Source organism: Hyperolius riggenbachi, chromosome 2, assembly GCF_040937935.1.
Source record: "Hyperolius riggenbachi isolate aHypRig1 chromosome 2, aHypRig1.pri, whole genome shotgun sequence".
NCBI lineage: Eukaryota > Metazoa > Chordata > Amphibia > Anura > Hyperoliidae > Hyperolius > Hyperolius riggenbachi.
Genome location: NC_090647.1, coordinates 116,120,516 through 116,147,199, shown reverse-complemented (window position 1 = coordinate 116,147,199; position 26,684 = coordinate 116,120,516). Strand labels below are relative to the sequence as shown.

General features: G+C 40.8%; 1 protein-coding gene across 1 annotated transcript; it reads right to left on the bottom strand.

Annotated features, from left to right (window-relative positions):
• LOC137545718 (aquaporin-5-like) lies at positions 1–26,684 on the bottom strand. The gene is made up of 4 exons (XM_068267252.1): positions 25,954–26,684; positions 21,379–21,540; positions 11,802–11,882; positions 1–6,017 (listed from the first exon to the last, which is right to left on the bottom strand). Exons 1-4 carry the CDS (start codon positions 26,614–26,616, stop codon positions 5,799–5,801), a joined length of 1,125 nt encoding a protein of 374 aa, XP_068123353.1. The 5' UTR covers positions 26,617–26,684; the 3' UTR covers positions 1–5,798.

Genomic DNA, 26,684 nt, shown 5'->3' with positions numbered 1-26,684 from the left:
TTAAAGAACTAAAATTTTATTCTTTTCTGGAAACGGTACAAACTTACTTACAGTAGCTTACAGTCATGTTTTTAAAGGAAATTCTAAAGCTTACATTGCATTTCCCATCATAAATATACAAATATTACATAGTATTAAAATATACATTTATTATAAAGAGAACATAATAAAATAAACGCAATCTACAAATAAAAAGTTATGACCCCCTAAAAATATGACAACAAGCATGCACACAGCTATGGTTCTACTGACAAAGTAGGATGATAACTTGTTTACACAGTGCAAAAAACTATTTATAAGAAGTTTATTAAAGTGAACAGAAAAGACATTCAAGAACATTTAAACCATGTGACACACAAAGATAACCTGAAGACATAACAGCAAATGTTGTTTAGGTGATACCTTTAATGACTAACTGTACAAGATTTATCTTCAAGCTTTTAAAACTTTAAGTTTCTGACCCAGTTCTGTATCAGCCTGAAGAAGAAACTTAAAGTTTTGAAAACTTGCACAGAAATGTTTTGTTGTTATGTTTTTCGGATTCTCTCCATGACTAATACCGGACCACACGCAACTGACATAGATAACGTAAAGGTGAAGAGACACATTGATGTTTACTGCCGTAATGCTGCAAACTTACTGGCGCTCACACTCACTTGTGGATGTTCAGGTTTCTATTACCTCTTTCTTTCACAAAACAACTAGAAGATAAAAACACCTCCACAATAATATCCTCTACTGGGAGTGTGACTTAGAAAATAGAAAATGTGTCCCATGACTCATGGGACTACACCTGAAACTGATGTGAAGATTATAAATACAGGGCAAAATTCTGGTTGCTAAGAGCAGGTTTCCTTTGCTGCTCTTATCAATTTCCAGGAAAAGTAGAATACTAGGGATCAATGATTTAATTAACACTCGTCAGATAGGAAGGGTGAAATAGAAAGCACAGGAAGTTAGGACAACCTACTAACATTTACAGTATTGTCTAAATAAATTCAATGTTCTTAGGATGGAAATTACTTGGACCACCATTGTGGTGAATCAAGGGACTGCTGTTTGATCACTGTTCTTTTGAAGATGTAAGATTCTAAACTCCTTATGGGGATTCCATATTTATCTGCACAGAGATCAACATTTGTAATTGCAATGCTGTACTCATGAAGTTGTCACTGAGAGACAAAGTTTGAAGCAGAGAATCCAGAACGTCACCACTTTGTAAAGAGAGAGACAACATTTTTTTGTTGTAGATGATACTTTTTTTTTTACCTAACTAAATGTATTTTCAGCTTTGCAAAACACACTGTTGTGTTCTTCAAACAAGATAACATCATACCGAACTAGAACTAAGGAGCTCAGAAGCTAGTTCCTAAAATGTATAGTTAGCCAATTAGGGGTCAGCTTCTGTCTTCTACTATCTATAATTAATATTATGCCACTGCCACATACTATTATAAAATATAAATATATGATTTTACATTAACAATTACAGCTTGCAATCTACAGAACTGGGCTTCACGGAGTTCCTCTTTAACCAGGAGGACTACACTAAACTAACAGCTGGCTGGTTCCTACTGGTTAGCATTTTTTTGTCACCAAATTATTTGCACTACTTTATTGAATATTCCAGATGATGCATTAGGCAAAGACATGGTTTCTCACCAGGAAAACAGACAAAAGACTGGCAGTGTTTGAAAGAAATATAAAATGGAAGAGTTTTGTTTGAGGATGTTTAGAGCCAAGAAATATTAAGAGATTACATTATTATTGGGAATAGGTGAACTTAGATAACCCAGCATGAGTAAGTTAGATAGGGAATCCTGACAGGCTAAAATATAACAAGAAAAAGAGGTTGACCATGGATAAGATTAAAAGATGAAGTTGTGAAGAATTTGGAAAGACTTGGTTATTCAGACTGGAAAAGAGAATTAGAAGATAATCAAGAATGGATGGCTAAAAAAAGGACAAGTTTTTTTACCAAGAGGTAAGTTGAAGACAAGTAGGGATTATTCGGATTATTATTAAATACAGTGCTATGGTCTATATTAAAGAGTTGCTGTAAAAATTGCACTGGAGGAACTCACCTATGCACGATTATATACCTAACCAGCTTTGAGAAGTATAAAGGAACAAAAGTTCAGTACAATAAAAAGTTTAATATAGTGAACTGTACAATATATTAATAATATTATAAAACCTTCATGTTCGGAGCATTAATGTGGTCTATGTGGCTGGCAGCAATACTAGCCCACCACAGCTTGAATGAAACTAGTACACCCTTCCAGTTTTAATGAAGCTTTGTTTTTATGGACCTGCTCACAGACTTAATCGTTAAATAAATACTAAGACAGAGATACTTAAGTAGTAATTTTATGGCATTCCAGGCCACATCTGAGTCAAGCAGTTAATGAAGCTCAGAGGTAATTTAATTGGTGATTGGAATACATAATAGTTTTCTGGGCAGGTATAAAATGCTCATTTAATAGAAAGCCACTATGGTGTAATTTACAGATTTGCAAAGATAAATTAGCAAATGTTGGGAGGATATTGAAGCAACATTTCATCCACAAGGAGAGCTTAGAGTAGGGAAAGTGCTTAGATTTAGACTAATAATTGTACATGCAGATGTTATGCACAACAGTGAGTAAATATTGAAGTCAGTTCCCTTCAACATTAGTATTTCTTTATAATGCTTAGATTATGCCATGAGCTCTAATGAACAAAAAGACCAAATAAACATCTTATATATCTCTTACATATCTGGTGAACAGTATAGGCCAGTCCACTGAAAGATGAACGCTGGATGCAGGCCTGGATTTACCCCAGAGTAGCCTATAGGCACAGATGTCTGGCACCTTAGACTTTGCTCTCTAGGAATCCACAAACCCCCGCTGAACCACAGCGCAAGTGTGCTGGCGGGCACAGCTGGCACTTCTCCCTTATTTCCCTTGCCCATCAGAGGTAGCTACAGGTTCCCCTTAATATTAGGTAACCAGATGTACCCTCAACATTGAGTAGCTACAAGTTGCCCCCAAGTATAAAGTAGCTAAAGGAACCTCAATATAAAGTAGCTAGAGGTGTTCCCAAGTATTAGGTAGCAAGAGGTGCCCCTGACTCAAGGGAGATCTTGTCAGTTGAATGCCAAGAACAGGTTGAGTAACCTCTTATTTACTACCTCATCAGGACTTTGCACAGGGAAGGAGGGGGAGTGGGCCGCCTTTCCAACATCAGGCGCCTGTAGGCACGTGCCTACAGTGCCTTATGGTAAATCCGTCCCTGGTTGAATGTGCTGATGGTTTGCAGATATAGGAACTGATTCTTAAAACTTATCAATGAATTCTCCTTATCTACTCATGTCATGATTATCTCTCCTTATTTGTTTATCTCATAATTTAGCTCTCCTGTGGCCTGATGGTACCAATGCGAGGAGCAGCGAGCGTTACACTATTATCACAACTAGCGTTACTTGGGCAATGTGCGTATTGCTATAGTAAGGGCGGTACACTATTAATGCAAGAAGCCTACCATGGCTTACCATAGAAACAAATGTGTTGCCCAGGTAATGCGAGTTACGCTAATTTCTTAACGTGTTTTACTCCCCTGGCGTTAGTATTGGTAATACTGCCATGCGCTGTCTGCTTGTCACAACTTTACCATCTTAACTCATGATTTATCTCATGTTCTCTATTTATCTCATGAACTACCTTTCCTTATAGCTGAAGTGAAACATAAGTAATGTGAGAGAATTGATGACATATGTTTAGTGATTCTTTCCTGCTGCTGTCAATTATTTGTCTTCCTGACTGCATTTATAGATTGGGCTTCCACAGGCACTGCTGATGGTTGACACTGAATTATATTGTCTCCATGCTTTTCAAAATATATTTTAATTTACAAAAATGACTATAAATTACATTGAAACCAGAAGGTAATGGCTGCTGTCTGCATAAGCTGAGCTGTGCAGGTCATAAGCCAATGTCCTCCACAGCCACGGAATGTGGGTCTCTATCCACTCTTGGGGGTTGATTAATTATCCCCTTAGTGCTATCACTACTTACCTAACTGCCTGGACACAGTTTCACATCTGCTATATCACTAACAAAGCTCTCTGTTTCTTTATCTGTACAAGTAAAAACACAAATAATACCTAAGACTTTAAAGTATGCCTGTCGTAAATGTGGCCAATCCAAACTAAGCATGTGGAAATATGCATAATCAGAGGTTATCTCCATTCAAGCTACATCTCAAAATGACCAATGCTATCCAACATATTGAGCGCTGCATTTTTTGGGCCTGGGTCCCATCCCACCCACCTTTTCACCACCCATTCCACTACTCATATTTACTTATTGACTCATAGGCCCATATGCAATTCACTTTTTCACCTGAGTTTTCTCCTAGGAGATCATTTTTCATCTTTAATTTAAAATAACGTTCCAGCACTTTTTAACTGAAAAAGTACCAAAAAGTAAGTGAAAAATTACTATCAAAATTATTTTGAGTATTTTTTTTGCTTTCCGGTGGCTTAAAAGGCATTTTATTGACACGTTTAAAATTATCACCTAGGAGAAAACTCAGGTGAAAAAGTGAATTGCATACGGGCCATAGAGTGGTGGGTAGTTTCACTGATAAAAAGAGCATCAAGGACCACCATCACAAAAAATTGTAAAATTTAAAATACATAAAAACACATAAATAAAAAGTACATTTCTCCCAGAGTAAAATGTGCTAAAAATTATTTTTCTCATATGTTGCTGTGACTTACAGTAGGTAGTAGGAATCTGACAGACCTGACAGGTTTTGGACTACCTTATCCCCTCATGGGGGATTCTCAGGATTTTCTTTATTTTCAAAAGTACTTAGTGAACAGCAGTTGGTCAGTCCAACTGCCAGAGTAGTGTGGAAACAGATAGGCGGCCTGCATCTTTGTATATATCCTTTCCAGGGAGTGCTTTTGTAATGAATAAATGAAATACTGAGAATACCCCGTGGAGAGATGGATTAGTAAAAAAAACTGTCAGTTCCATCAGATTTCTACTAACTACTGTAAGTGACAGCAACATAAGAGGAAAGTAATGTATAGCTCATTTTACTCTGGATTAACCATACTTGTTACTTGTACGTGTTTACATGTATTTTAAATTTTACATTTTTTTTAGTGAGAGTGGTCCTTTAATTGACTTCATTTCCCCTTTTATTCATCCCAGAATTCAGCAGTTTAAATCTCTGGAGCTACTTCGTATCATAGCAGTCAGTTTCCCAGAGATACCCTCTGTGTGTGTTTTTTTTCATGATATGGTGACATTTCATTGATATATTTTCTTGAAGTATTCAAACACCCTTAATATGTACACAGAAACATGATCCAATGTTTGTATACTCCACGTGAGTTTTTTTGTGTTTCAATATTCTTGTTGATTTAATAATTGACAATCTCTGGATCAAGAACAATATACGAGTCTGGCGGCAAGCTGAACTGTTTGCTGGATTGATTACTGCCTAACCAGCCTCCATTGATGGCACTGACTCCACAGATGGCACCACAAATAATGGAACGTGATGGATTGCATTTGGTCTACAAGCTTCTGAGCCTGGGAGATTAATGGACATGGTAATGGTATTTTATAAACAATACTTTAAAGCACAACAAAACAAAAGTATATTTACAGTGGATTCAATTCTGTGGAAACTGACAATGCAGAATGATATTAGGAACTGCCCTCACTGAAAACCTCATATTTGGCCGGCCACGAGGCATAAATAATGTGGTGAGTTGGCTGCTTTAAAGTTCTGCACACTTAAAATTTCTCAGTAACTTTGGGTAATGGGTGAGCGGAGTACAGCTCCACTGATTGCCTCTTGTGGTCTTGCTTGTTCTCCCATGATTCCTCCTCAGGCTCATAGGTTCCTTTCAAGATGGCAATCCTCTCAGATAAGGTCTTTCCGTGTGGAAACAGCACATAGTTGTAGACAAATGAAGCCAAAATGCCGCCAACAATTGGTCCAATCCAGAATACCTGTAAAAATATAACACTTTGTTATTAATATCAAACAACTTGTATATTTACAGAGACATCCATCTACGGTATTTATCTATCTACAGCAAACATGTCAAATTTAATCTCAGAGCCATTAAATTTGGCCCTCAGGTGGTTTCTCCATTGCATCTTTGTATAGATCCTTTGCAGGGAGTGCTTTCGTAAAGATGAAATTAGATACTGAGAATACCCCATGAAGAATGGACTGGTTCTCTCAGATTTGTACTAACTACTGTAAGTAACAGCAACCTAGTAGAAAAGTAATTTATAGCTAATTTTTCTCTGGAAAAAAACATACTTCTCACTTGTATGTGTTTACATGTATTTAAAAATTTACAATTTCTCACAATAGTGGTCTTTTAACCCAGAGATTCTGATTCTTCTACACTTGTGATGTGCAGAATATCACAGTCCCCCTTCAGAGAGGAGGCAGAAAAGGCACCTCCTAAAGACACCAACCCAATACTGATCATATAAGTACTTCCAGTACAAATATAAGACTTATGGTGCCCATACACGATACAATAAAAACGTTCGATTTTCCTGTTTATTCGATCTAAATGATCGAATTGAATGAAAGTTGAAAATATTTTTTTTTCCGATCAAGAAATTCGAACGATTATCCCGTTTTCCCGTTTTCGGGAAAAATGATCGGACATGCTGGAAAAATCTTTATATTCGATCTAACGGAATAATCGAACTAAATTATCTAATTGAAAAATTGTACCATGTATGGCCACCTTTATGGTGCCCATACACGATACAATAAAAACGTTCGATTTTCCCGTTTATTCGATCTAAATGATCGAATTGAATGAAAGTTGAAAATATTTTTTTTTTCGATCAAGAAATTCCAACGATTATCCCGTTTTCCCGTTTTCGGGAAAAATGATCGGACATGCTGGAAAAATCTTTATATTCGATCTAACAGAATAATCAAACTAAATTGTCTAATTGAAAAATTGTACCATGTATGGCCACCTTTAAGGTGGCCATATATGGTACAATTTTTCATTTTTTTTCGATTAGATAATTTAGTTTGATTATTCCATTAGATCAAATATAAAGATTTTTCCAGCATGTCCGATCAGATTTTTCTTGAAAAAACTGAATAATAGTTCGAATTTCTTGAAAAAAAAATATTTTCAACTTTCATTCAATTCGATCATTTAGATCGAATAAATGGGATAATCGAAAGTTTTTATTGTATCGTGTATGGGCACCATTAGTTTCACATAAGAGCAGCAATCTTGGGAGCAGGGCCAGGCCGAGGCAGAGGCGAGAGAGGCTCAGGGTGCAGTGTAGGAGGGGGAGCACAACTCACTCAGCTATCATTCCCCTATTGTGTTTGAAGCAGAGAGAAATAAGAAAAGGGGATACATGGCAGTGACTGCAAGCCAGATAACTAGAGATTGAGGGGTTGGGGGCCCTGGAGCGCCTCTTAGTCTAATAGCAATCAGTGTGTGACGGCTGGGGTGGGAGGGACGGAGGGGCGCACTTTGGTGTCTCAGCCTTGGGTGCTGGAGGACCTTGTCCCGGCTCTGCTTGGAAGCTTAAGTATTATTTTTTTTAAGACAGGGGACATCCACATATTGAAAGTGAATTACATTTTTGCCTTAATGAACACTTGAACAACAGTCCTCTACTATAAAAAAAAAACTAGCAAAGTATTATGCTAGCAACTCATCATGAAAGCAGCTTATTTCCTTTTAAAGTGAGACCATTGATTGGCTAATTCACCAGACTGAAGGCTACAGAGTTTCTTCATCAAAAGCAACACCTGAATGATAATACAATTTTTAATCTAACCAATTTAAGAGTCAGTTAAAAAAAAAATAATAATTGCAGGAAATCAGATCGTTATCAGAATATGCAAGCTTTGCTGTAGGTATGAATCATAATGGTGACATTCAATAAAGTCATAAGGCAAGTTTTAAATTATTTAAAATTATTAGCTTAATAAGGGCGAGTACGTCATTACAGTAATAAGCTATTATAATTCCTGGGGAAATAGTCTATGAAGCCATATTTACTGGGTGGCCGTCTGGGAGCCTGTGACACCTTCCATAGAAGTATTATAGTTTTCTTAGGTTGGGAGTAATTTTGGGGTGGTGTGTCATAATAGGAGTATATGCTATATTCGTCATTAAATATTGCATGTTGTCATTGTACAAGTGCTAACTGCTTTGATTAACAAACGGAGTGATAAGCCGGTACCGATATAAGCTCTAGGACTTCTATTCTGGAAATAACCGAGAAAAATGGGAAGCACTTCTGCATGAGGTTAATTAGGTAAAACACTACTAACTTGATTTAGTAAGGTACTCATTTAAAGGAAACATAAAGTCAATGAAAAAAATACACATTAATTTACATGGGGCATCTACTAGCCCCATGCAGTGGCACTGTGCCCATGCTGTGACATACCAATCCTCCTGTCTTCCACAGCGGCCCAGTTTAATTTTCGGCGACTCATCCCACTCACTGCGCCTGTGTGGCCCTGGCCTCGTGCGTCCTCTCGGTTGCGCTTCCATTGCTGCAAGCACCATGCGCATGCACAATATGCGATTTTCTCATGCTACACATGAGCAGCATGCTCTTGGCGAAGGGAGCGTGATCAAGGACACGCGAGGCCAGGTCCACGCAGACGCAGTGGCCATCAACTGACTGAGTTGCCGAAAACAAAACTGGGTCGCTGTGGGGAACAGGAGGATTGATATGTCACTGTGTGGGCACAGGGTCACAGCAGACCATAATACAGTAGAGTGCCAGTTATCGGCAACTCAACTAACCAGCCGTCTCAACATTTTAGCACAAAGAGAACTTATTAGTTAAGGCCAACTTCTGCTGTGCTTAAAGGAAATATCAGGCATTTTTAAAGAAAATAAGTGCTACTTACCCGGGGCTTCGTCCAGCCCTAAGCTCCCAGCATGTCCCTCGCCGCAGCTCTGCCGTCAGCCGTTCGCCGTCGCTGCCTCCCGGTCCCCAGCGATGACGTCAGGCCGAGCTACGCTGTCAATCACTACCACGTGGACCGGAGCATACTGCGCAGGTCGGCCTGACGTCATCGCCGGGGACTGGGAGGCAGCGGCGGCGAACTGCTGACGGCAGAGCTGCGGCGAGGGACATGCTGGGAGCTTAGGGCTGGACGAAGCCCCGGGTAGGTAGCACTTATTTGCTTTAAACACGCCTGATGACTCCTTTAAAGACTGGTTTCCATGGCATGTATATAGAGTGGGGCATAGTACTACACTATCTAAGCCTATTTTTAACATTGAGCCCCAAGGAACCAGAAAGCACACTTATCCGGCATTAGCTGATCCCCGTCAGTGCTGGATAACTGAGACTTTACTGTACTTATGTGGAGCCCAATAAAATAAGTGGGCATGCATAATTTATGGATAAAATAAATGAGATTGCTAGAAATATTACTGCCGTCTAATAATATTATTTGTTATTAGACCTAAGGCCCATTAAAATAATGGCTGCTAGGCCTCTGCCTCACAACCCCCTCCTCTGTTGCCACCGCCACATGTCAGCTCGCATGCACACAGCTGGAACGCATACCCGTGCGCACACCAAATAGCTGCGTGCGCACCGCGACGCATACCTGCGTGTGCACCACATAGCTGCATGCGCACAGCGACATATACCCGCATGCGCACATGCCCGCACACATGCAGCCCCCCCTGGCCCCAACCTCCTGCTGTCTCAACGGCCGCCCAAGTGCCACGCATGCGCGGTAGGCCAAAAGCACGGACACAGACACAGAAGGAGGACACAGGGACACAGGGGCTTTATATAACGTGAGTTTTTTAAACTCATAGGTCTTGAAATTGAGTCACAGGAAACACATATGCGGGAATGCCATATAACCACCAATAATGATTTTTAAATTTATGTTTTTATACTTTACTACTTTTTACATTTTTCCTTTTATTGCTAGATCACTTTTTATTTTAACCTGTTGATTGGTCAAGTTTAGCTATGTTTTATTTCCTGTAGCACTATACACTTAAATATTGAGATACATATATATGTTTGACATTGTCACAAACTGGTAAAATGCACTGATAATACCATATATTATCTGTCTATGACATGTGCAATGCCTATTTTCTTTTAATTGTTAAAAGGTGGTCAGTAATCTATTAGTCTTAATGCGTATGGCTGATATGTTGTACAATAAAAAGATTTCAAACACACAGACAGCTTTATGTGTTATACCCCAGTCCTCAGCCTTAAAGAGACACTGAAGCTAAAAAAAATATGATATAATGAATTGGTTGTGTAGTACAGCTAAGAAATAAAGCATTAGAAGCAGAGACAAAAGTCTAATATTTGTTTCCAGTACAGGAAGAGTTAAGAAACTCCAGTTGTTATCTATGCAAATAGCCATTGAGCTCTGCGACTTTGAAATTTGTGAGGATATCTGACTTCTGATTAGGTTATCTCAGCTGTATTGTGTTTTTCTTTTGCAGAAAACTGTTCAGGACAGGTCAAAAGTTCACTGCCTGTTCTGCAAAAACTTTTAGAATGCTGAGAAATGTGTAAACTGCAAGTATGAGAGACTGATGCAATGTTATAAATAAAAAAAGCTGTATAACTGAAAATAAAAATATCAGAATGTTTTTTTTTGCTACCAATGTTTTAGTAATTACCCCTAATACACAACCAATTCATGATATCATCATTTTTTTTTCGCTTCAGTGTCTCTTTAAATAATCACCGTGTGCTTATATTAAGTTCTCTAACCTGCAGTAAGACAGTAGAAGAGACATCAAACCTCTTGCTCAATACTTTTTACATGCTGTTTTTATTTTAGCCTATGCGGACCCAGGAAGGAAAACAAACACATGTAATCATTCCTATAATTAACCCACATTACCACATTTGTGAGGTTAATTTTACTAAGGTTGCAACATTTATACTTCTCTGATATTAAAGTGGTACTGGCAAATGTTGCCATATATGACTATAATGAGGTTTCTGAAAGCTAATAAACTATAATCAATCTCGCACAACCACAGTGACAAAGGTGTGATTTATTAAAGCTGGGTTATTATCAGGCCCAGATTTACATCACAGGAGCCTATAGGCACAGATGTACTGGCACCCTAGACTTCTCCCTCCAGGAACTCACAAACCCTCGCTGAACCGCACTGAAGTGTGCTGGCTGCCCCAGCTGTCACTTCTCTCTTACCCATCATAGGTAGCTGCAGGTGTTCCTTAGCATTATGTAGCCAGAGGTACTCTCAGTATTAAGTAGCAAGGTGTGCTCCCGATTGAAGGGAGATCTAGTCAGTGGAATGCCAAAAGCCAGTTGACTAAACTCTCATTTATGTTCCGCTCAGGACTCAGCATAGGGAAGGATGGAGGTGCTAGGTGAGGGGAGTAAGCCGCCCCTCCATCATCAGGTGCCTGTAGGTACATGCCTACAGTGCCTTATGATGAATCCAGCCCTGGCTATTATGAGACAGCAATGACACAATTGCTAATTCACTACATTTTGAACAGTCCTTCCTATATTCTGATATGACCCAGCCATCAGTTGCAACTTTTACCACCTAACTGCAGACAAGTTTTAAAATATTCAGGCCAGCTATGCTGAATCAGTTACTTTCTACAATGTTCTCCAAGTTTAGTAAATCCACATCTATGGAACTATGCAGTACCACTTTGCAGTGTCTTTTTTCCCCTCCAAGATACACTATTCATGGCAATGCTAAAACAACACTGCACTTTGCAAGAAAAATGTCTCACCCATTGGTAATCGAAGATTCCAGTAATTGCTGCAGGTCCCAAGGAACGGGCTGGGTTCATGGAACATCCTGTAAAGTAGATCTGTTTCAAGAGATAAAAAACATCAGTTAGAAAATCTCTGGAAAAATACACAACCTTAGCTTCATTTTTATGTATACAGTATATTGATGACGGATTTCATATAATGAAGATTTTATGACATAACATACAATAAAAACGGGTTTCCCTACTCTCCATTACCCATGCAGTTAACGTATTAGCTTTTATTCCAAGGTAATGTCATCTGTGAAAAAAGTCCCACCAGCTCAGAGTACAGAAGTGCTAGGAGATGCCATTCCAAGGATGTGTCATTTCTTCAAGTTCAATCAAAAAGCTGTTTAATGTGGAAAATGATACATCTTCTGCTTACAGAGGTGCTGATATGATCACTGAATCCTACAAATAAAAACTCTCTGCTGTGTTTGCTCAGACTTATCAGCTGCAGTTAGTGATCAAACAACAATGTGGGGAGGTGCTACAATATAACTGAAACACAGTCCTTTAACCTCTTAACACTTTCTGAAACATTTTATGAAATAATGATTTGTTCCTATATGTTATTATGGTGTAGATAGTTTTATGGAGCAAAGGGTCCCCCCCCCCCCCCCTCCCAAAAAAAATAGTACCAGTCAAAAAGGCAATCCAGGCTGCTTAGTATTTGTAGGAGAGAGACATTACATATAGTAAAATTAGATATGCCACTGGGTTTTTAGCATAGCTACATTTCCTTCAGGGCCCATTCACACTTGTTGTAATCGCCGTGGTTAATGCGGAAAAATCACTGGCAAATATACGTTTATTGAGCGATCGCGATCAGCGCTTTGTTAAACACTGTATCATGATTGCTCCGCAATCGCAGCAAAATGTAACGCGTTAAGAAGTTGCCGCTAATCGTGAATCACCTGCGATCGGCGGCAATCACGGCAGTGAGATCACTGCCATAGGGTTAATATTGCGCTAGCACTTTAAGAAGTGATAAGGCTTTTGGCTATTAGCGGGAATCATCCGCTAATTGCTCTAGTGCAAACAGGCCCTAACCCCTATTCTTAATACAAAATTAAAGCCACCTGCATTAAATGTAAACGTGCAGAAATTTAACAGCACTGTTGCTCACATGAAAAACTAACAGCTCACAAATGGCTGGACTGTGTAAGCAAGAATAAAGGAGATCAGATTTGTGTTCAGGGGAGCAAATGCTGCCTCTCACTGCTACATTGCTTGGGGCTCTTTACCTTCCCGACTTCTGGACGTGAAGGCCAGAAGACAGGAAAAGGAAGATCAGTGCGCAACGCAGTGGTGAGAGGTAGTAAGTAACATGGGTAAGTCAGCTCTCACTGTCACGATCAGCACCCCCGCACACTCCAGGACAGTTTTTCTTTTTGCAAGAACTGATCTCGCTCATGCCTGTGTCTAGGTTTTTGACTTTCACAGTGTCAATTGCCTCCATTCTCAAAGCATCACCGAATGTGGTAATGCAGAAAACAGATGAGTTTTAGAGCAAGTTTGGGAAAAATCAATTCTCTAAGCCTGCATGAAAAAGTTAAATTACCGACCAGTGAGGTAAATTACTGACTTGTGGGGTAAATACCTTCTTAAATGTCAGTAAATGTAAATTCTCAAAGATTACCACAACCACCCCCTCTCATGCTAATGTTTTGCTTTGGTAATGCTAAATCTATTTGGTCCTGCCAATAAAGCTTTTTTGGATTGTATTGGATTACAGCACCTGGTAAAACAAGTAAAAATGGTCATATTTTTTAAAGTGTACCTGAGATAAGAAAAAAAAATTATAAATACCTGGGGCTTCCTTCAGCCCCCTTCAGGCTGTTGGCTCCCTCGCCGTCCTCCTGTGCTTCCTCGATCCTCCGCTACCTGACTCTGTAAATTCTTCACTCAGCTTGAGTTAATGCTGCAGTACTACTGCACAGGCGCAGAATGCTCCCGGCAATGGGAGTGCACACTTGGCCGGGCTGCACATGCGCTATACGTGGCATCTACAGGAATTACTGGGCAAGATAAAGGAGGATCAAGGCAGCCTGGGAGAACAACGAGAAAGCCATCGACCTGAAAGGGGCTGGGGGAAACCCTAGGTATTTATAAGTTCTTTGTTTTTCTTCTCAGATTTCCTTTAAAAAGACTCAGAGATGAGTCTTAAAGAGAATCTGTACTCTGAAATTCTTACAATAAAAAGCATACCATTCTATTCATTATGTGCTCCTGGTCCCCTCTGTGCTGTTTCTGCCATTCTCTGCTGCAAACCTGGCTTGTAATTGCCAGTTTTAGGCAGTGTTTACAAACAAACTAACCAGCTTCTAATAGGCTCAGCTAAGCAGAGTGTGTTAGTCACACAGAGCCTGCAGGGGGTGTGTACAGCTTCTAGCTAATCACAAGCAGCCCTGCACATTCCAGTCTGACTGCCTCAGCCTGACTGTGCCGACTATAGAGAGAAGATTAGATCATATAACAGAGATAACACAGCTACTGTGCAATTAGGAAAAGCTGCAGTAAGCCAGACCACATTAGAAAAGGCATAGGAACTTATAGCATAGAAGAAATAAAGATAAACAATTTGTTACAGAGTCTCTTTAAGGCAGTTTTTTTACTTACATGGGGCTTCCTCCAGCCCCATAAGCACGGATGCGTTCCTCGCCGCCCTCCTGCTGTCTCCCGTTTAGCCGCGGTGAGCCCCGGTAATGGGCTCAGTCGAAGCCAGTCTGGGTCTTCTGCGCATGCACAGTAGACCTGGAGTGACGTCACTGAACCAGTTACCGGAGCTCACCAGGAGTCAGCAGGAGATGCCAAAACAGCAGTCTCAACAGGATACAGCAGGAGGACGGCGAGGGACGCATCCCTGCTTATGGGGCTGGAGGAAGCCCGGGTAAGTAAAGAAACTGCCTTAAAGAGAATCTGAAGTCTCGAAAAAAATGTATTTTTATTTAATAATTCTGTTTAAAACTTTAGCCCTAACTAAACCGCTGCATTACTGCCGCTTTAAACTATCTAAATCCCCCCTAACGCGCCCTCCCTCTCCCCTGCAAAATCCACGACTTTCTTGGTTGTGGATTTTGCTGCCCGCATTAGCTTCCGTGTGAGGCAGGGCTATGAGCTGCAGCCCTGCCTCACATGCGTCTGTCAGCGACGGATCTCCGCCTCTCCCCGCCCCTCTCAGTCTTCCTTCCCGGATTGCCCCCGGGGAGTTAGGGGGGATTTTGATAGAGCAGAGCGGCGGTAATGCGGCGGTTTAGTTAGGGCTAAAGTATTAAACAGATTTATTAAATAAAAATACGGGTTTTTTCGAGACTTCAGAGTCTCTTTAAGATTCATCTCTGAGTCTCTTTAAGACCAGCTCTAAGGTGTCAGTAATTTACATCAGACATGTGGTGAAACAGATTGCCCAGCAAGCTCAGGGTGAACCAGAACTCCTAGCAATGTGTTGAAAATGACAGCCAATAGTAAGAGCCTTCCTGTCCTGCTACTCACTCCATTGGTGCCTATGCACTGCCGGAGGGACATCACATATAACAAATTACAGATGGAGGAGAAGAGCACATTCAAAAAGGTTTCCCTGTATGCCTTTAGAGATGCAGGGGACTGCCTGATGGACAGAGAATCAGAGTAATGGAGGAGCCAGTTTTTCTAATGGGATACCAGGGCTACACCTTTATGGCACAACAGCTGAATGCTGAAGATGACAGTTCTGTGTGCCTCCCCTACTGACTGCAGAAGTGTGCCTCCTACTCCTGGATGTCCTTTTCTAAGCCTTGCCCTGGGCCTGTTTCTCCACACACTGCACTGCTGGGGACACATCAGGGACAACATTCTGCACTACCACACAGTTACCACACAGTCAGTGATTTATCATCAGACATGCTGGAAAAACTTTGTGTATTTGGAAAATGTTCTTGAAAAAACGAATAAGATATTGCAATTGAATGTGATATTTTTACTCAAATATTTTTTTTTTCCAAACAGGCTTTAAAGCGGATCCGAGATGAAAAACTAACTATAACAAGTAACTTGTCTATATATCTTATCTAAAGTTTAGATGGTTTACACAGCAAATCTAGCTGCAAACAGCTTTAATAGAATATGATTATGTCTTCCTGTGATACAATGACAGCAGCCATGTTGTTTGTAAATATTACACAGAGGCAGGCTAATCTGCATCTTGAGCACTCAGCCTGTGAATAAAAACCTAATCCACCCTCCTCCTCCCTCCTCCCCTCTGCCTCTGAAATCCATGGCTAGTAACACCTCCCCCTCCTCCTGCCCAGACTGAGCTCCCATGAGCCCTTGCTACTGCCAAGGCTCTCTGAAAACCTGTGGGCGTGGCTTATTTAGTTTATAGGGGATTAGAGTATTAAAACAAAACCAAAAAAGAATTTGACTTGAGGAATGCCCTATAAACAATAGGAAAGGAACACAATTATGCAATGAGTAAAAGTTCACCTCGGATCCACTTTAAGAATTGAGGCCAATGCCCATCAATTGATCATTCTCAGGTGGACAGTTGTCAACTATATGTCATTACTGCTCTCTCTTTCTTTTCTTCCTTATGGAACTACCACGTTAGCTCAGTCAAGTGCTTATGTCTTGTGGACCAATAAAGTAAGTATCGGTTCCACATGGTTGGTCTTGACACTGCAATGCCCAAGATGCAAACACTTACCGTACACATGACACAATAATGCACAATACAATACAATACAATGCAGACATCAAACCAACAAACGTTGATTTGGGTAATACTTTTAATGACTAACTGTACATGGTTAATTGTAAGCTTTCTAAACATTTTCTTCAGGCATCATACAGAGCTGGATCAGAGCCATACAAAAGTGATTCTGATCTAGTTTTGTATTAAACCTGAAGAAGAAATCTAACGTTTTGAAAGCGTACAATTAACCATGTATCACCAAATCAAGGTTAGTTGGTTTGATGTCCGCATTTCTGCTCCACAACTAACACTGGACCATGCTTCACGTGACATAATAGCATAAATTTGACTCTATATTGTACCCAAGCCTAGTTACAATTTGCCTTTATTTAGTTTTTAGGTTATTTTTTTTTAAATTGCATGGGCAATTAGACCAGTGCTTTATGCATAAGACAGACAAGCTGCAAACTTGGCTCTCCTGAAAAGTAAGTAGTATGTAGACACTTTTATCTCTCTGTACAACCAATCTTAATAACAGCAGTGGGCTGAAAAAATAATTATTTGTTTTTTGTTAGAAGCTGAATGAACCAGATTTTATGTCACAGTTAAATGGTTGCTATGTACACTTCACATCACAGTTAAAATAGTAAAAATAACAGTGTTAGACTCTAGGGAAAGGTCTATCTACCATTGCCACTACACATCCAGTTAATTATCTCTTAAATATTTTCAATTCAGGTTTGCTTTAAAGGGAACCAGAGAGGAACGTGATAAAAAAAGAAGAAGCTTTTATACATACCTGGGGCTTCTTCCAGCCCCATAAGCCTGGATCACTCCCACGCTGCCATCCTCCGCTTCCTGGATCGGCGGTACGGGGTCCCGTCACTTCTGGCGGACGCGGCCAATTGTCCGCATCACAGCGGCTCCCTCCATACCCGTACGCATGAGGCTGCGCAGTAGGCAGCCTCACGCGTACATACATGGAGGGAGCTCGGTGTGATGCGGAATATTGGCCGCGTTAGCCGGCCGACTGGCCGACTGGCGGCCATGATGGGACCCGGTACCGGCGGATCCAGGCAGCTGAAGATGGCGGCGTGGGAGCGATCCGTGCGTATGGGGCTGGAGGAAGCCCCAGGTATGTATAAAATCTTTTTTCTGGGGCCTCTGATTCCCTTTAATGCAGTTAATATGATATAGCTTTAAGAAGGTTAGCTTAGGTTAGTCTGTAGATTGGTGTAGCTATGAATGTTAGGTATCATTATCAAGTTAGATTACAGCTAGGTTTACTTTAGAGTTTAAGATGAGTGTTGGCTGAAGAGAAGAGTCAGTTAATGTTAGCCTTTGTTCATTGCTGAACTATGTACTAATACAAGTTTCTGGCCACCCAAAATAATCATTGGTGATTGTTACAAGCGCCAGTTTCATGACTACTGTGCAGATACTGGCCAGCATTCTGCAGAGAGGCACATTCTATCCTACTGAGAATGGAAGTGAAAAAATGAAACCCTGAACTGCCTCAGGAATCACAATAGTAGTCAGTCAAGGATGGACTTCTGAAAAGGATGGAGCCAATGTTGGGAGATGACTGTACACAAGGTGGATTGTTATATGTTAAGCCAAAACAATCATGATTAATGAATGATGAATTTTTGGCAATGACAGACTATACCTAAAGGATTAACTGTCATGTAAGAGATATTAGGGCTCTCAAGGGGGTCACATATACAGTAGTAAAAATAGACTGATGAGATACAAATTTGTACCTATCCTTTTATTCCTAAAAATTACCTTTTTAGAATCCTTGAGTTTTATTTTGTTTTTGAAAAAAGTAAGTTAAAACGTAGGTTTAACATTGTATTATCTCATATGACTGATACAGTCTTTAATGCTGGGCATACACGGCATAGATTATGCGCCGGATCGAGCCGCTGGCCTGATCCCGGCGCATCCCCGCTCGGGATCGAGAGGGGAATCTATCCGGCGGGTCATCGGACCTGTCGTATATTATTAATCGAGCCATCAGCGGCTCGATTGATAAGGAGCAAACGCTCCATGTATGCCCAGCATTAGTGTCCCAGAAGCTAAATTATATGAACTATTCACCTTTTTTATCTATTCCTTGCATTCAGAAGCTGTTCTTTGAAAGGCAAGAGTTTTATGGCTGTATTTCCCGATTAGTAAGGATTATGCTTTAGTTCGACTAGGTCCTGACTGAAAGTTTAACACTTTCAGACAGAAAAAGAAATGAATAAACAAAGGCTAGTTACCGTATATACTCGCATATAAGCCGACCCGCATATAAGCCGCCGCCCCCAACTTTTACCTAAAAAAAAGGGAAAAATGATTGACCCCCATATAAGCCGGGGGTAGGAAATGCTGTATTGGTGCAGCCCCCCAGTGTGTCCCAGTATAGCTAGCATAGTGCCCAGTATGGGTAGGTAGTGCCTCAGTATAGCTAGTATAGTGCCCAGTATGGGTAGGTAGTGCCCCAGTATAGCTAGTAAAGTGCCCAGTATAGCTAGTATAGTGCCCAGTATAGCTAGTATAGTGCCCAGTATAGCTAGTGTAGTGCCCCAGTATAGCTAGTATAGTGCCCCAGTATTGGTAGGTAGTGCCCCAGTAGAGCTAGTAAAGTGCACAGTATAGATAGTATAGTGCCCAGTATAGCTAGTAAAGTGCCCAGTATAGCCAGTAAAGTGCCCAGTATAGCCAGTAAAGTGCCCAGTATAGCTAGTATAGTGACCCAGTATTGGTAGGTAGTGCCCCAGTAGAGCTAGTAAAGTGCACAGTATAGCTAGTATAGTGCCCAGTATAGCTAGTAAAGTGCCCAGTATAGCCAGTAAAGTGCTCAGTATAGCCAGTATAGTGCCCAGTATAGTGCCCAGTATAGCCAGTATAGTGCCCAGTATAGCTAGTAAAGTGCCCAGTATAGCCAGTAAAGTGTCCAGTATAGCCAGTATAGTGCCCAGTATAGCTAGTATAGTGCCCAGTATAGCTAGTATAGTGCCCAGTATAGCAAGTATAGTGCCCAGTTTAGCCAGTAAAGTGCCCAGTATAGCCAGTATAGTGCCCAGTATAGCCAGTAAAGTGCCCAGTATAGCCAGTATAGTGCCCAGTAAAGCCAGTATAGTGCCCAGTATAGCTAGTAAAGTGCCCAGTATAGCCAGTAAAGTGTCCAGTATAGCCAGTATAGTGCCCAGTATAGCCAGTATAGTGCCCAGTATAGCTAGTATAGTGCCCAGTATAGCAAGTATAGTGCCCAGTATAGCAAGTATAGTGCCCAGTTTAGCCAGTAAAGTGCCCAGTATAGCCAGTATAGTGCCCAGTATAGCGATAACCCCCTACCCCCCCCCCCCCCCCCGCCCGCCCACAGCTCCCTTAGCGGCCGCTGCTGCTATTACCTGTTCAGCCGGCGGCAGCTTCCTCTAATCCGGGTGCCCCTCTCGCTCTGCTCTCCATGTATCACAGCAGCGCGCCGGGCGCTGCTGCTGTGACAAGGCAGGAGAGAGTGATTCCCCTAGTAACGGCGATGTGTAACGCCGTTACCAGGGGCACCGCTCTCTCCTGCCTCGTCACAGATAGTGTTCTGAGTGATGTGCAGTGTTAGTTTACTGTCACACAAAGCATTTTGCATTTTGGCCAAAAAGTTCCATTTTAGTCTCATCTGACCAGAGCACCTTCTTCCACATGTTTGCTGTATCCCCCACATGGCTTGTGGCAAACTGCAAACGGGATTCCCTATGCTTTTCTGTTCACAATGGCTTTCTTCTTGCCACTCTTCCATAAAGGCCAACTTTGTGCAGTGCACGACTAATACTTGTCCTATGGACAGATTCCCCCACCTGAGCTGTAGATCTCTGCAGCTTGTCTAGAGTCACCATGGGCCTCTTGACTGCATTTCTGATCAGCGCTCTTCTTGTTTGGCCTGTGAGTTTAGGTGGATGGCCTTGTCTTGGTAGGTTTACAGTTGTGCCATACTCCTTCCATTTCTGAATAATCGCTTGAACAGTGCTCCGTGGGATGTTCAAGGCTTTGGAAAACTTTTTGTAGCCTAAGCCTGCTTTCAATTTCTCAATAACTTTATCCCTGACCTGTCTGGTGTGTTTTTTGGACTTCATGGTGTTGTTGCTCCCAATATTCTCTTAGACAATCTCTGAGGCCGTCACAGAGCAGCTGTATTTGTACTGACATTAGATTACACACAGGTGCACTCTATTTAGTCATTAGCACTCATCAGGCAATGTCTATGGTCAACTGACTGCACTCAGACCAAAGGGGGCTGAATAATTACGCACACCCCACTTTGCAGTTATTGATTTTTAAAAAATGTTTGGAATCATGTATGATTTTCGTTCCACTTCTCTTGTGTACACCACTTTGTATTGGTCTTTCACGTGGAATTCCAATAAAATTGATTCATGTTTGTGGCAGTAATGTGACAAAATGTGGAAAACTTTAAGGGGGCCGAATACTTTTGCAAGCCACTGTATATATGTGTACTGCTATTTATACATCACTCAGCCCTTTCTAGCTGATGCATTTGTTGCTTTATATTGTTGTGTGCGTAATCTATGAGAATTAATCTGAATGAAAACAACTCTTGTGCAAGAGTTAAAACTGTTAGAGATTTAACAACATTATTACCTTAAACTGCAGTATAGTAAAACAACCACAAGATATCACTGTGTGTAAAATGTGATGATGACCTTTATGGCATTGTTATTTCCTGTATTCCTGTTCCTGTTATTTTTGTTATTTCCTGTATCTCTGTCCTAAGTAAGCTACATTTCCTGATGTTTGTGTATGCTATATATCTGCATGTTTTACTGGGTGACTATCTGCATGTACAGAACAATCTGCTTCATAAAAAAACTCTCTTACCCCTAAAAGGTGCCCCAGAGTCACTGAAAGGCCTATGGATAAAGCTGGAGATCCAACATTGTCGTTCCTTCTGCTGTCGGTGGAGGCGAAGACACAGAGGACCAGCTGGAAGGTCAGCAGCAGCTCCACTACAAGGGCCAAGCCTGGGCTTCCTGTGGTCACCTGCAGATACATTTCAGATACATATCAGTATTTGGATATTACAAATCACCTTGGTCAGATTATTGCCAGCAGTAAGCCAATGTGTACACCACACAAACACACACACACACGCTCACGCACGCACACACACACACACACACGCACGCACGCACACACACACACACACACACACACACACACACACACACACACACACACACACACACACACATATTGTACACAACACACACTGTACACAACACACACACACACACACACACACATACTGTACACACATACACACACTGTACACACACACACTGTACACACACACACTGTACACACACTGTACACACACTTTACACACACACACACACACACTGTACACACACACACACTGTACACACACACACACACTGTACACACACACACACACACACACACACACACACACACACACACACACACACACACACACACACACACACACACACTGGATGTGTCTACCAGTCCACTCTGATGGTGGAGTAAACTATAATTAACTGTAATTGACACTTTAAGCTGTGATCTGCAATTATGTTCCAGAGATTTAGCAAGATGATGCTAATTACGCATTTGTCCTCAATATAAACAGTGCTGTTTACAGAGTAGCACATGGCTACATCATACATTTATGTAACAAAGAAAGCCAATAAGCATTATTTGCCAGCAACAGAAATAGAATCCAGGGCTGAAATTTGATGAAATGCATATTTAATTTTTGTTGTTGTTGTCAAATCTATAGTTTCAAAAACGGTGCTAAATATGCATCAGTGCAATGCACATCTGAAGACCGTTACTAAATTCAGAAATTATTACGAAGATCAAATTTCAGGCATTGCAACACTACACTGCTTGGGCAATGTCCTATTTTCATGTCAGTGCAATTAGCCGAGCAGAGCAAAGCAGAGCAGGAAGCTGTGTTTGTAGAGGATTAAAAACAAGGTATGAGGCTGGAACAAGTTTGCTAAAACCCATAAAATTTATCATTTTTGCAATATATAGAACTATCCTGGATAGGATTTTTTTTTTTTTTTCATAAGTGTTCCGTATGTCCTGTGCAAGAGTTCAGGTCAACTTTACAGAACACATCCCTGCAAATTAGAGTTAACAACATCATCACATATGTTATAGCCATATTGTCTAAAACCCTGGAAGTAAGGAAAAGGTGATATCCTATTGCAACCGTTGAGACACTTCTGTTTTCAAATCTGTAGAAGAAAGATTGCAGTGGGAAGGCAAATGGAAGTTTTTGCTGATTTATAAGCATAAATGAAAGATTATGGTTTGCTTGCTTTGAGCAACTGCTCCACTTTGCTCCAGTTTTTCTTTGCACAACTTTGAGAATTTTGACCAGGCCCGGATTTACATCACAGGAACCTATAGGCACAGATGTCCTGGCACCCTAGACCCCTCCATAAACCTACAAGCCTCCACTGAACCGCACCGTAAGTGAGCTGCCTGGCCCACCACCAGATGTTTCTTCTCCCTTACTTCCTTTGCCCATCATAGCTATAGTTGTACCTTAGCACTAGGTAGCCAGAGGTAACCTCAGTATTAAGTAACTACTGGTGCCCCCGACTGAAGGGAGATCTCGTCAGTGGAATGCCAAGATCTGGGTGAGTAACCTTTCATGTACGCTCACCTTTCATGTATGCTCTGCTCAGGACTCTGCATAGGGAAGGCGCTAGAGGAGGGCCGCCTGTAGGCACGTGCCTGCAGTACCTTATGGTAAATCTGTCCCTGATGTTGACCTTCTGTGTTTTTTCCCCCATTCCACTAGGGGTGATTTGCATGCGTATTTGGACATGGAAGCACATCCTATTAAAACCAGTAGGCTGTGTCCAAATTTGTGTGCTGGAATAAAAATGGATGGTCACCAGCAAAATATCATATCACGGCGCATGCGTACCCGCATAACCAGATGGGGATGCGCATTTGCATCAGAGCGAGTGCCGCCATCTCGGTGACGCAGCCAGCACTAGTGGAAACAGGCCCTTACAAGGCTCCCTTCTGCCTAACGCTATCCCATTAAGATAACGTTTCAGCATTACGTTGATACGTTACTTAGCGATGATCCACAAGCAGTGAAGCAATATCAAACACCACGATACTCTGACAAGAAGCTGACAAGAAATGTCAGTGCCAGTCCTGTATTGTAGCTTTATAGCTACCTATTTCTTTAATCTAGTAATATATATATATATATATATATATATATATATATATATATATATATATATATATATATATATATTATTCACATCCGTCCCCTGTTGTCATTTCATGTTTTACCTGCAAGATATCAAAGAATGCCAGCTGGAGCAGATCATATGGGCTCAGTCTGCAGTGGTTACTTAGGAAATGCTAATTCAAATACATCTAAACAGATTGCGGTACAGTAAAAGTAGGACACTGGGTGAGACATCTCAGAGATGAAGCTGAGATAAAAAGACAAGCAGGCACTGATATACGAGTCTGTGGGTACCAACTAACCAGCTGACATAAAACAGCCACATTAAAATCTGTATGTAGAACAGATAACTTACACATGCCACACTATTTATTATATAAAAGCAGTCTGAAGAGCTGAGAGCTTAGAGTGACTTATTCACTCTCCTCCAAAACCTTAAATAAATAAAAAAACTTATATCTTATCTTAGCTTGGCTGCACTTCTCCTGTCAAAGCAATATGTCATTATTATGATACGTGGATGTACTGATAAACTAGGACAAAGTCAGAGATTACTCTCCATTAAGGCAGCCGCTAATGATACAATTTGGCAAACCATCGTTTACGAACGATTATTCATGTGAATGAATGGAAATTATTGTTTGGGACCACTAAAGGTGGCCACTAACGGTCCAATTTCTAGTGAAAAATCATTCGAGTGATCAGATCATTCTGATTGGATGTTATCAGATTGGTTGTAAATAATCTCCACCGATGGGCACAATTGATTAGGAACAATTATTCATAACAGTCGTTTGATTGGATTTTTGTTGAACCAAAATTTGAACATTCTTTTTGGTTGTTATAGATAAGAAGCAAAGATTGGTTCGTTGATGGTGTAGTGAATGATGTATTAAGATATTTCACTTCCGATCAGAATTATCTGATTGCTTGAATGATTTTTCGCTAGAAATTGTATCGCTAGGGGCCACCTTTTTGGACAAAAATCTCCTTACCAATCAGATTGATGGGATAGATCTGAAAATCAGTTTGATTTCATTAATCTGATCGGATTGTTTAGGAGATTTTCATCCATTAGTGATCAGGGTTTGAGGAGGTCATAGAAACTTTGTTGCATATTGGAAATTATGCCTTTTGCAAGAATGAAGTTATAGCAGCATTTCTAGGGACACTGAGTTTCAAGAGTATACAGTAACACACATTAGTCATCAATGCTTATCTTTTAGGAGTCGAAACTGACTGTTTTTGGAATAGTTAATATAATTGACAAATATTTTATTCATCTTTTTGCTCAAAATACTTCAAGGACCACTATCGCCAAAAAATAGTTACATTTTAAATGCATTTGTACACATACTTAAAAGAAGGTAATTTCTCTTATATTAAAATGCACTAGAAATTACTTTTTTCCTATGTTCCTGCTTCTCATAATAGGATGTAAATACCGTATGTGACAGGTTTTGGATTAATCCATCTCCTCCTATTTTAAAAAGAACGTACTGAATGGCAGTTGCTCGGTGTAGCTGTCAAAATAGTCCACACATTCGTAGGCAGGCAGTTAGGCTGACATCTCTGTGTATATCCTTTCCAGGATGCTAAGAATCCCCCATGAGGAGATGGAATAGTCCAAAACCTGTTAGATCTGTCAGATTTTGCTGCTACTGTAGCTACAACAACATAAGAGAAAAACTATTCATATTTTATTTTAATCTGGGAGAGTTGCACTTCGGAACAATAACCTAGTTGGGGCAAGAAAGTGACCGGTGAGAATAAAAGGACTTGAATATACGTACCTCTATTGCACAAAACTCTTTATATTTATCTGAAAAAAACACAATCTGCATACTTGTTTTGGGTCATGGAATCAGGGGCAAAGGACAAGTATAAAGCCTGGTACACACTTACAATTATGATTGGCCAATTACTGACCAATTTTACCACCTCCGTGTAGTATGAGAGTTTACCTATACAATCTGCTCATAGTTTTCAATATCTATTGACCCTCATACTACATGGAGGTGGAACAATTGGTCAGTAGTTGGGCAATCATAGTTGAACATGTGTACAAGGCTTAAGCTAAGCAGCTTTTTTTTAAAATAAAAATAATCTTACACACACCTATGTGCAACGACAGAACATACATACACGCAGATATCAATAAACACACGTTTTCAGAGATTCACATAGTCAAAGCCACTTACCGAATTGATTGCCAAATTACCACGGACGGTGGTCGGAGCGACTGCATGTAAAATACCAGCTCCAGCGATTGCTCCTACCAGCTGAGCGACTATGTAGAAAAGGGCTCTTAAAACGGAAATGTGGGACCCCAATAAAAAAGCTATGGTGACTGCTGGATTTATGTGAGCCCCACTGACATGCCCGAAAGCCTGTACTAAGGTGGCAATACCGAGGCCAAAAGCTATGGCAATCTGCAGTACAGTGGGCAGAGCAGACTGCCAGTTAAGAGCTGATCCCAGCCCTATGAATACAAAAATTAACGTGGCCAGAAACTCTGCAAACACGGCCCGGACAAAGGCTAAGGAGCAGATCTCGTTCCTCATTGTGCTGTAATCAGAAATATAAGCAAGACAGGAATGTTTTGTTCTCTGGATCTGGCTGCTGTTTACCTGTGTGGCATTAAAGCAGCATATATATATCTGCAGGGAAAAGCAGGGAAGCCTTCCAGAAAGGGTTGCACCCACATCCTTAAAAGTTTCCAATGCGGAGGAATCTAGACCTTCCCTAATGGTAAAATAGAAAGTTCTCATCTCCACAAATGATCCCTGATGCATCATGCTGGTGTGCTGCATACCGGTAACACCCCATGTGGCACACTTTGCAGATTGCCTAATTAATTGCATGTTCCGTAATAACGATCAGGTTCTACGCACAAGGTAACTATTTGCAATAGGTAACGTAAACTTGTGCC

What these genes read in the sequence shown, in the direction of transcription:
- LOC137545718 (XM_068267252.1), bottom strand. Translation starts at nt 26,616, where the DNA reads ATGCAATTAATTAGGCAATCTGCAAAGTGTGCCACATGGGGTGTTACC. An exon ending in CTCTGGGGCACCTTTTAGGG is followed by an intron (nt 11,883 to 21,378) that starts GTAAGAGAGTTT and finishes CTCTTGAAACAG; the next exon opens with ATCTACTTTACAGGATGTTC. An exon ending in GAATCTTCGATTACCAATGG is followed by an intron (nt 6,018 to 11,801) that starts GTGAGACATTTT and finishes ATATTTTTACAG; the next exon opens with GTATTCTGGATTGGACCAAT.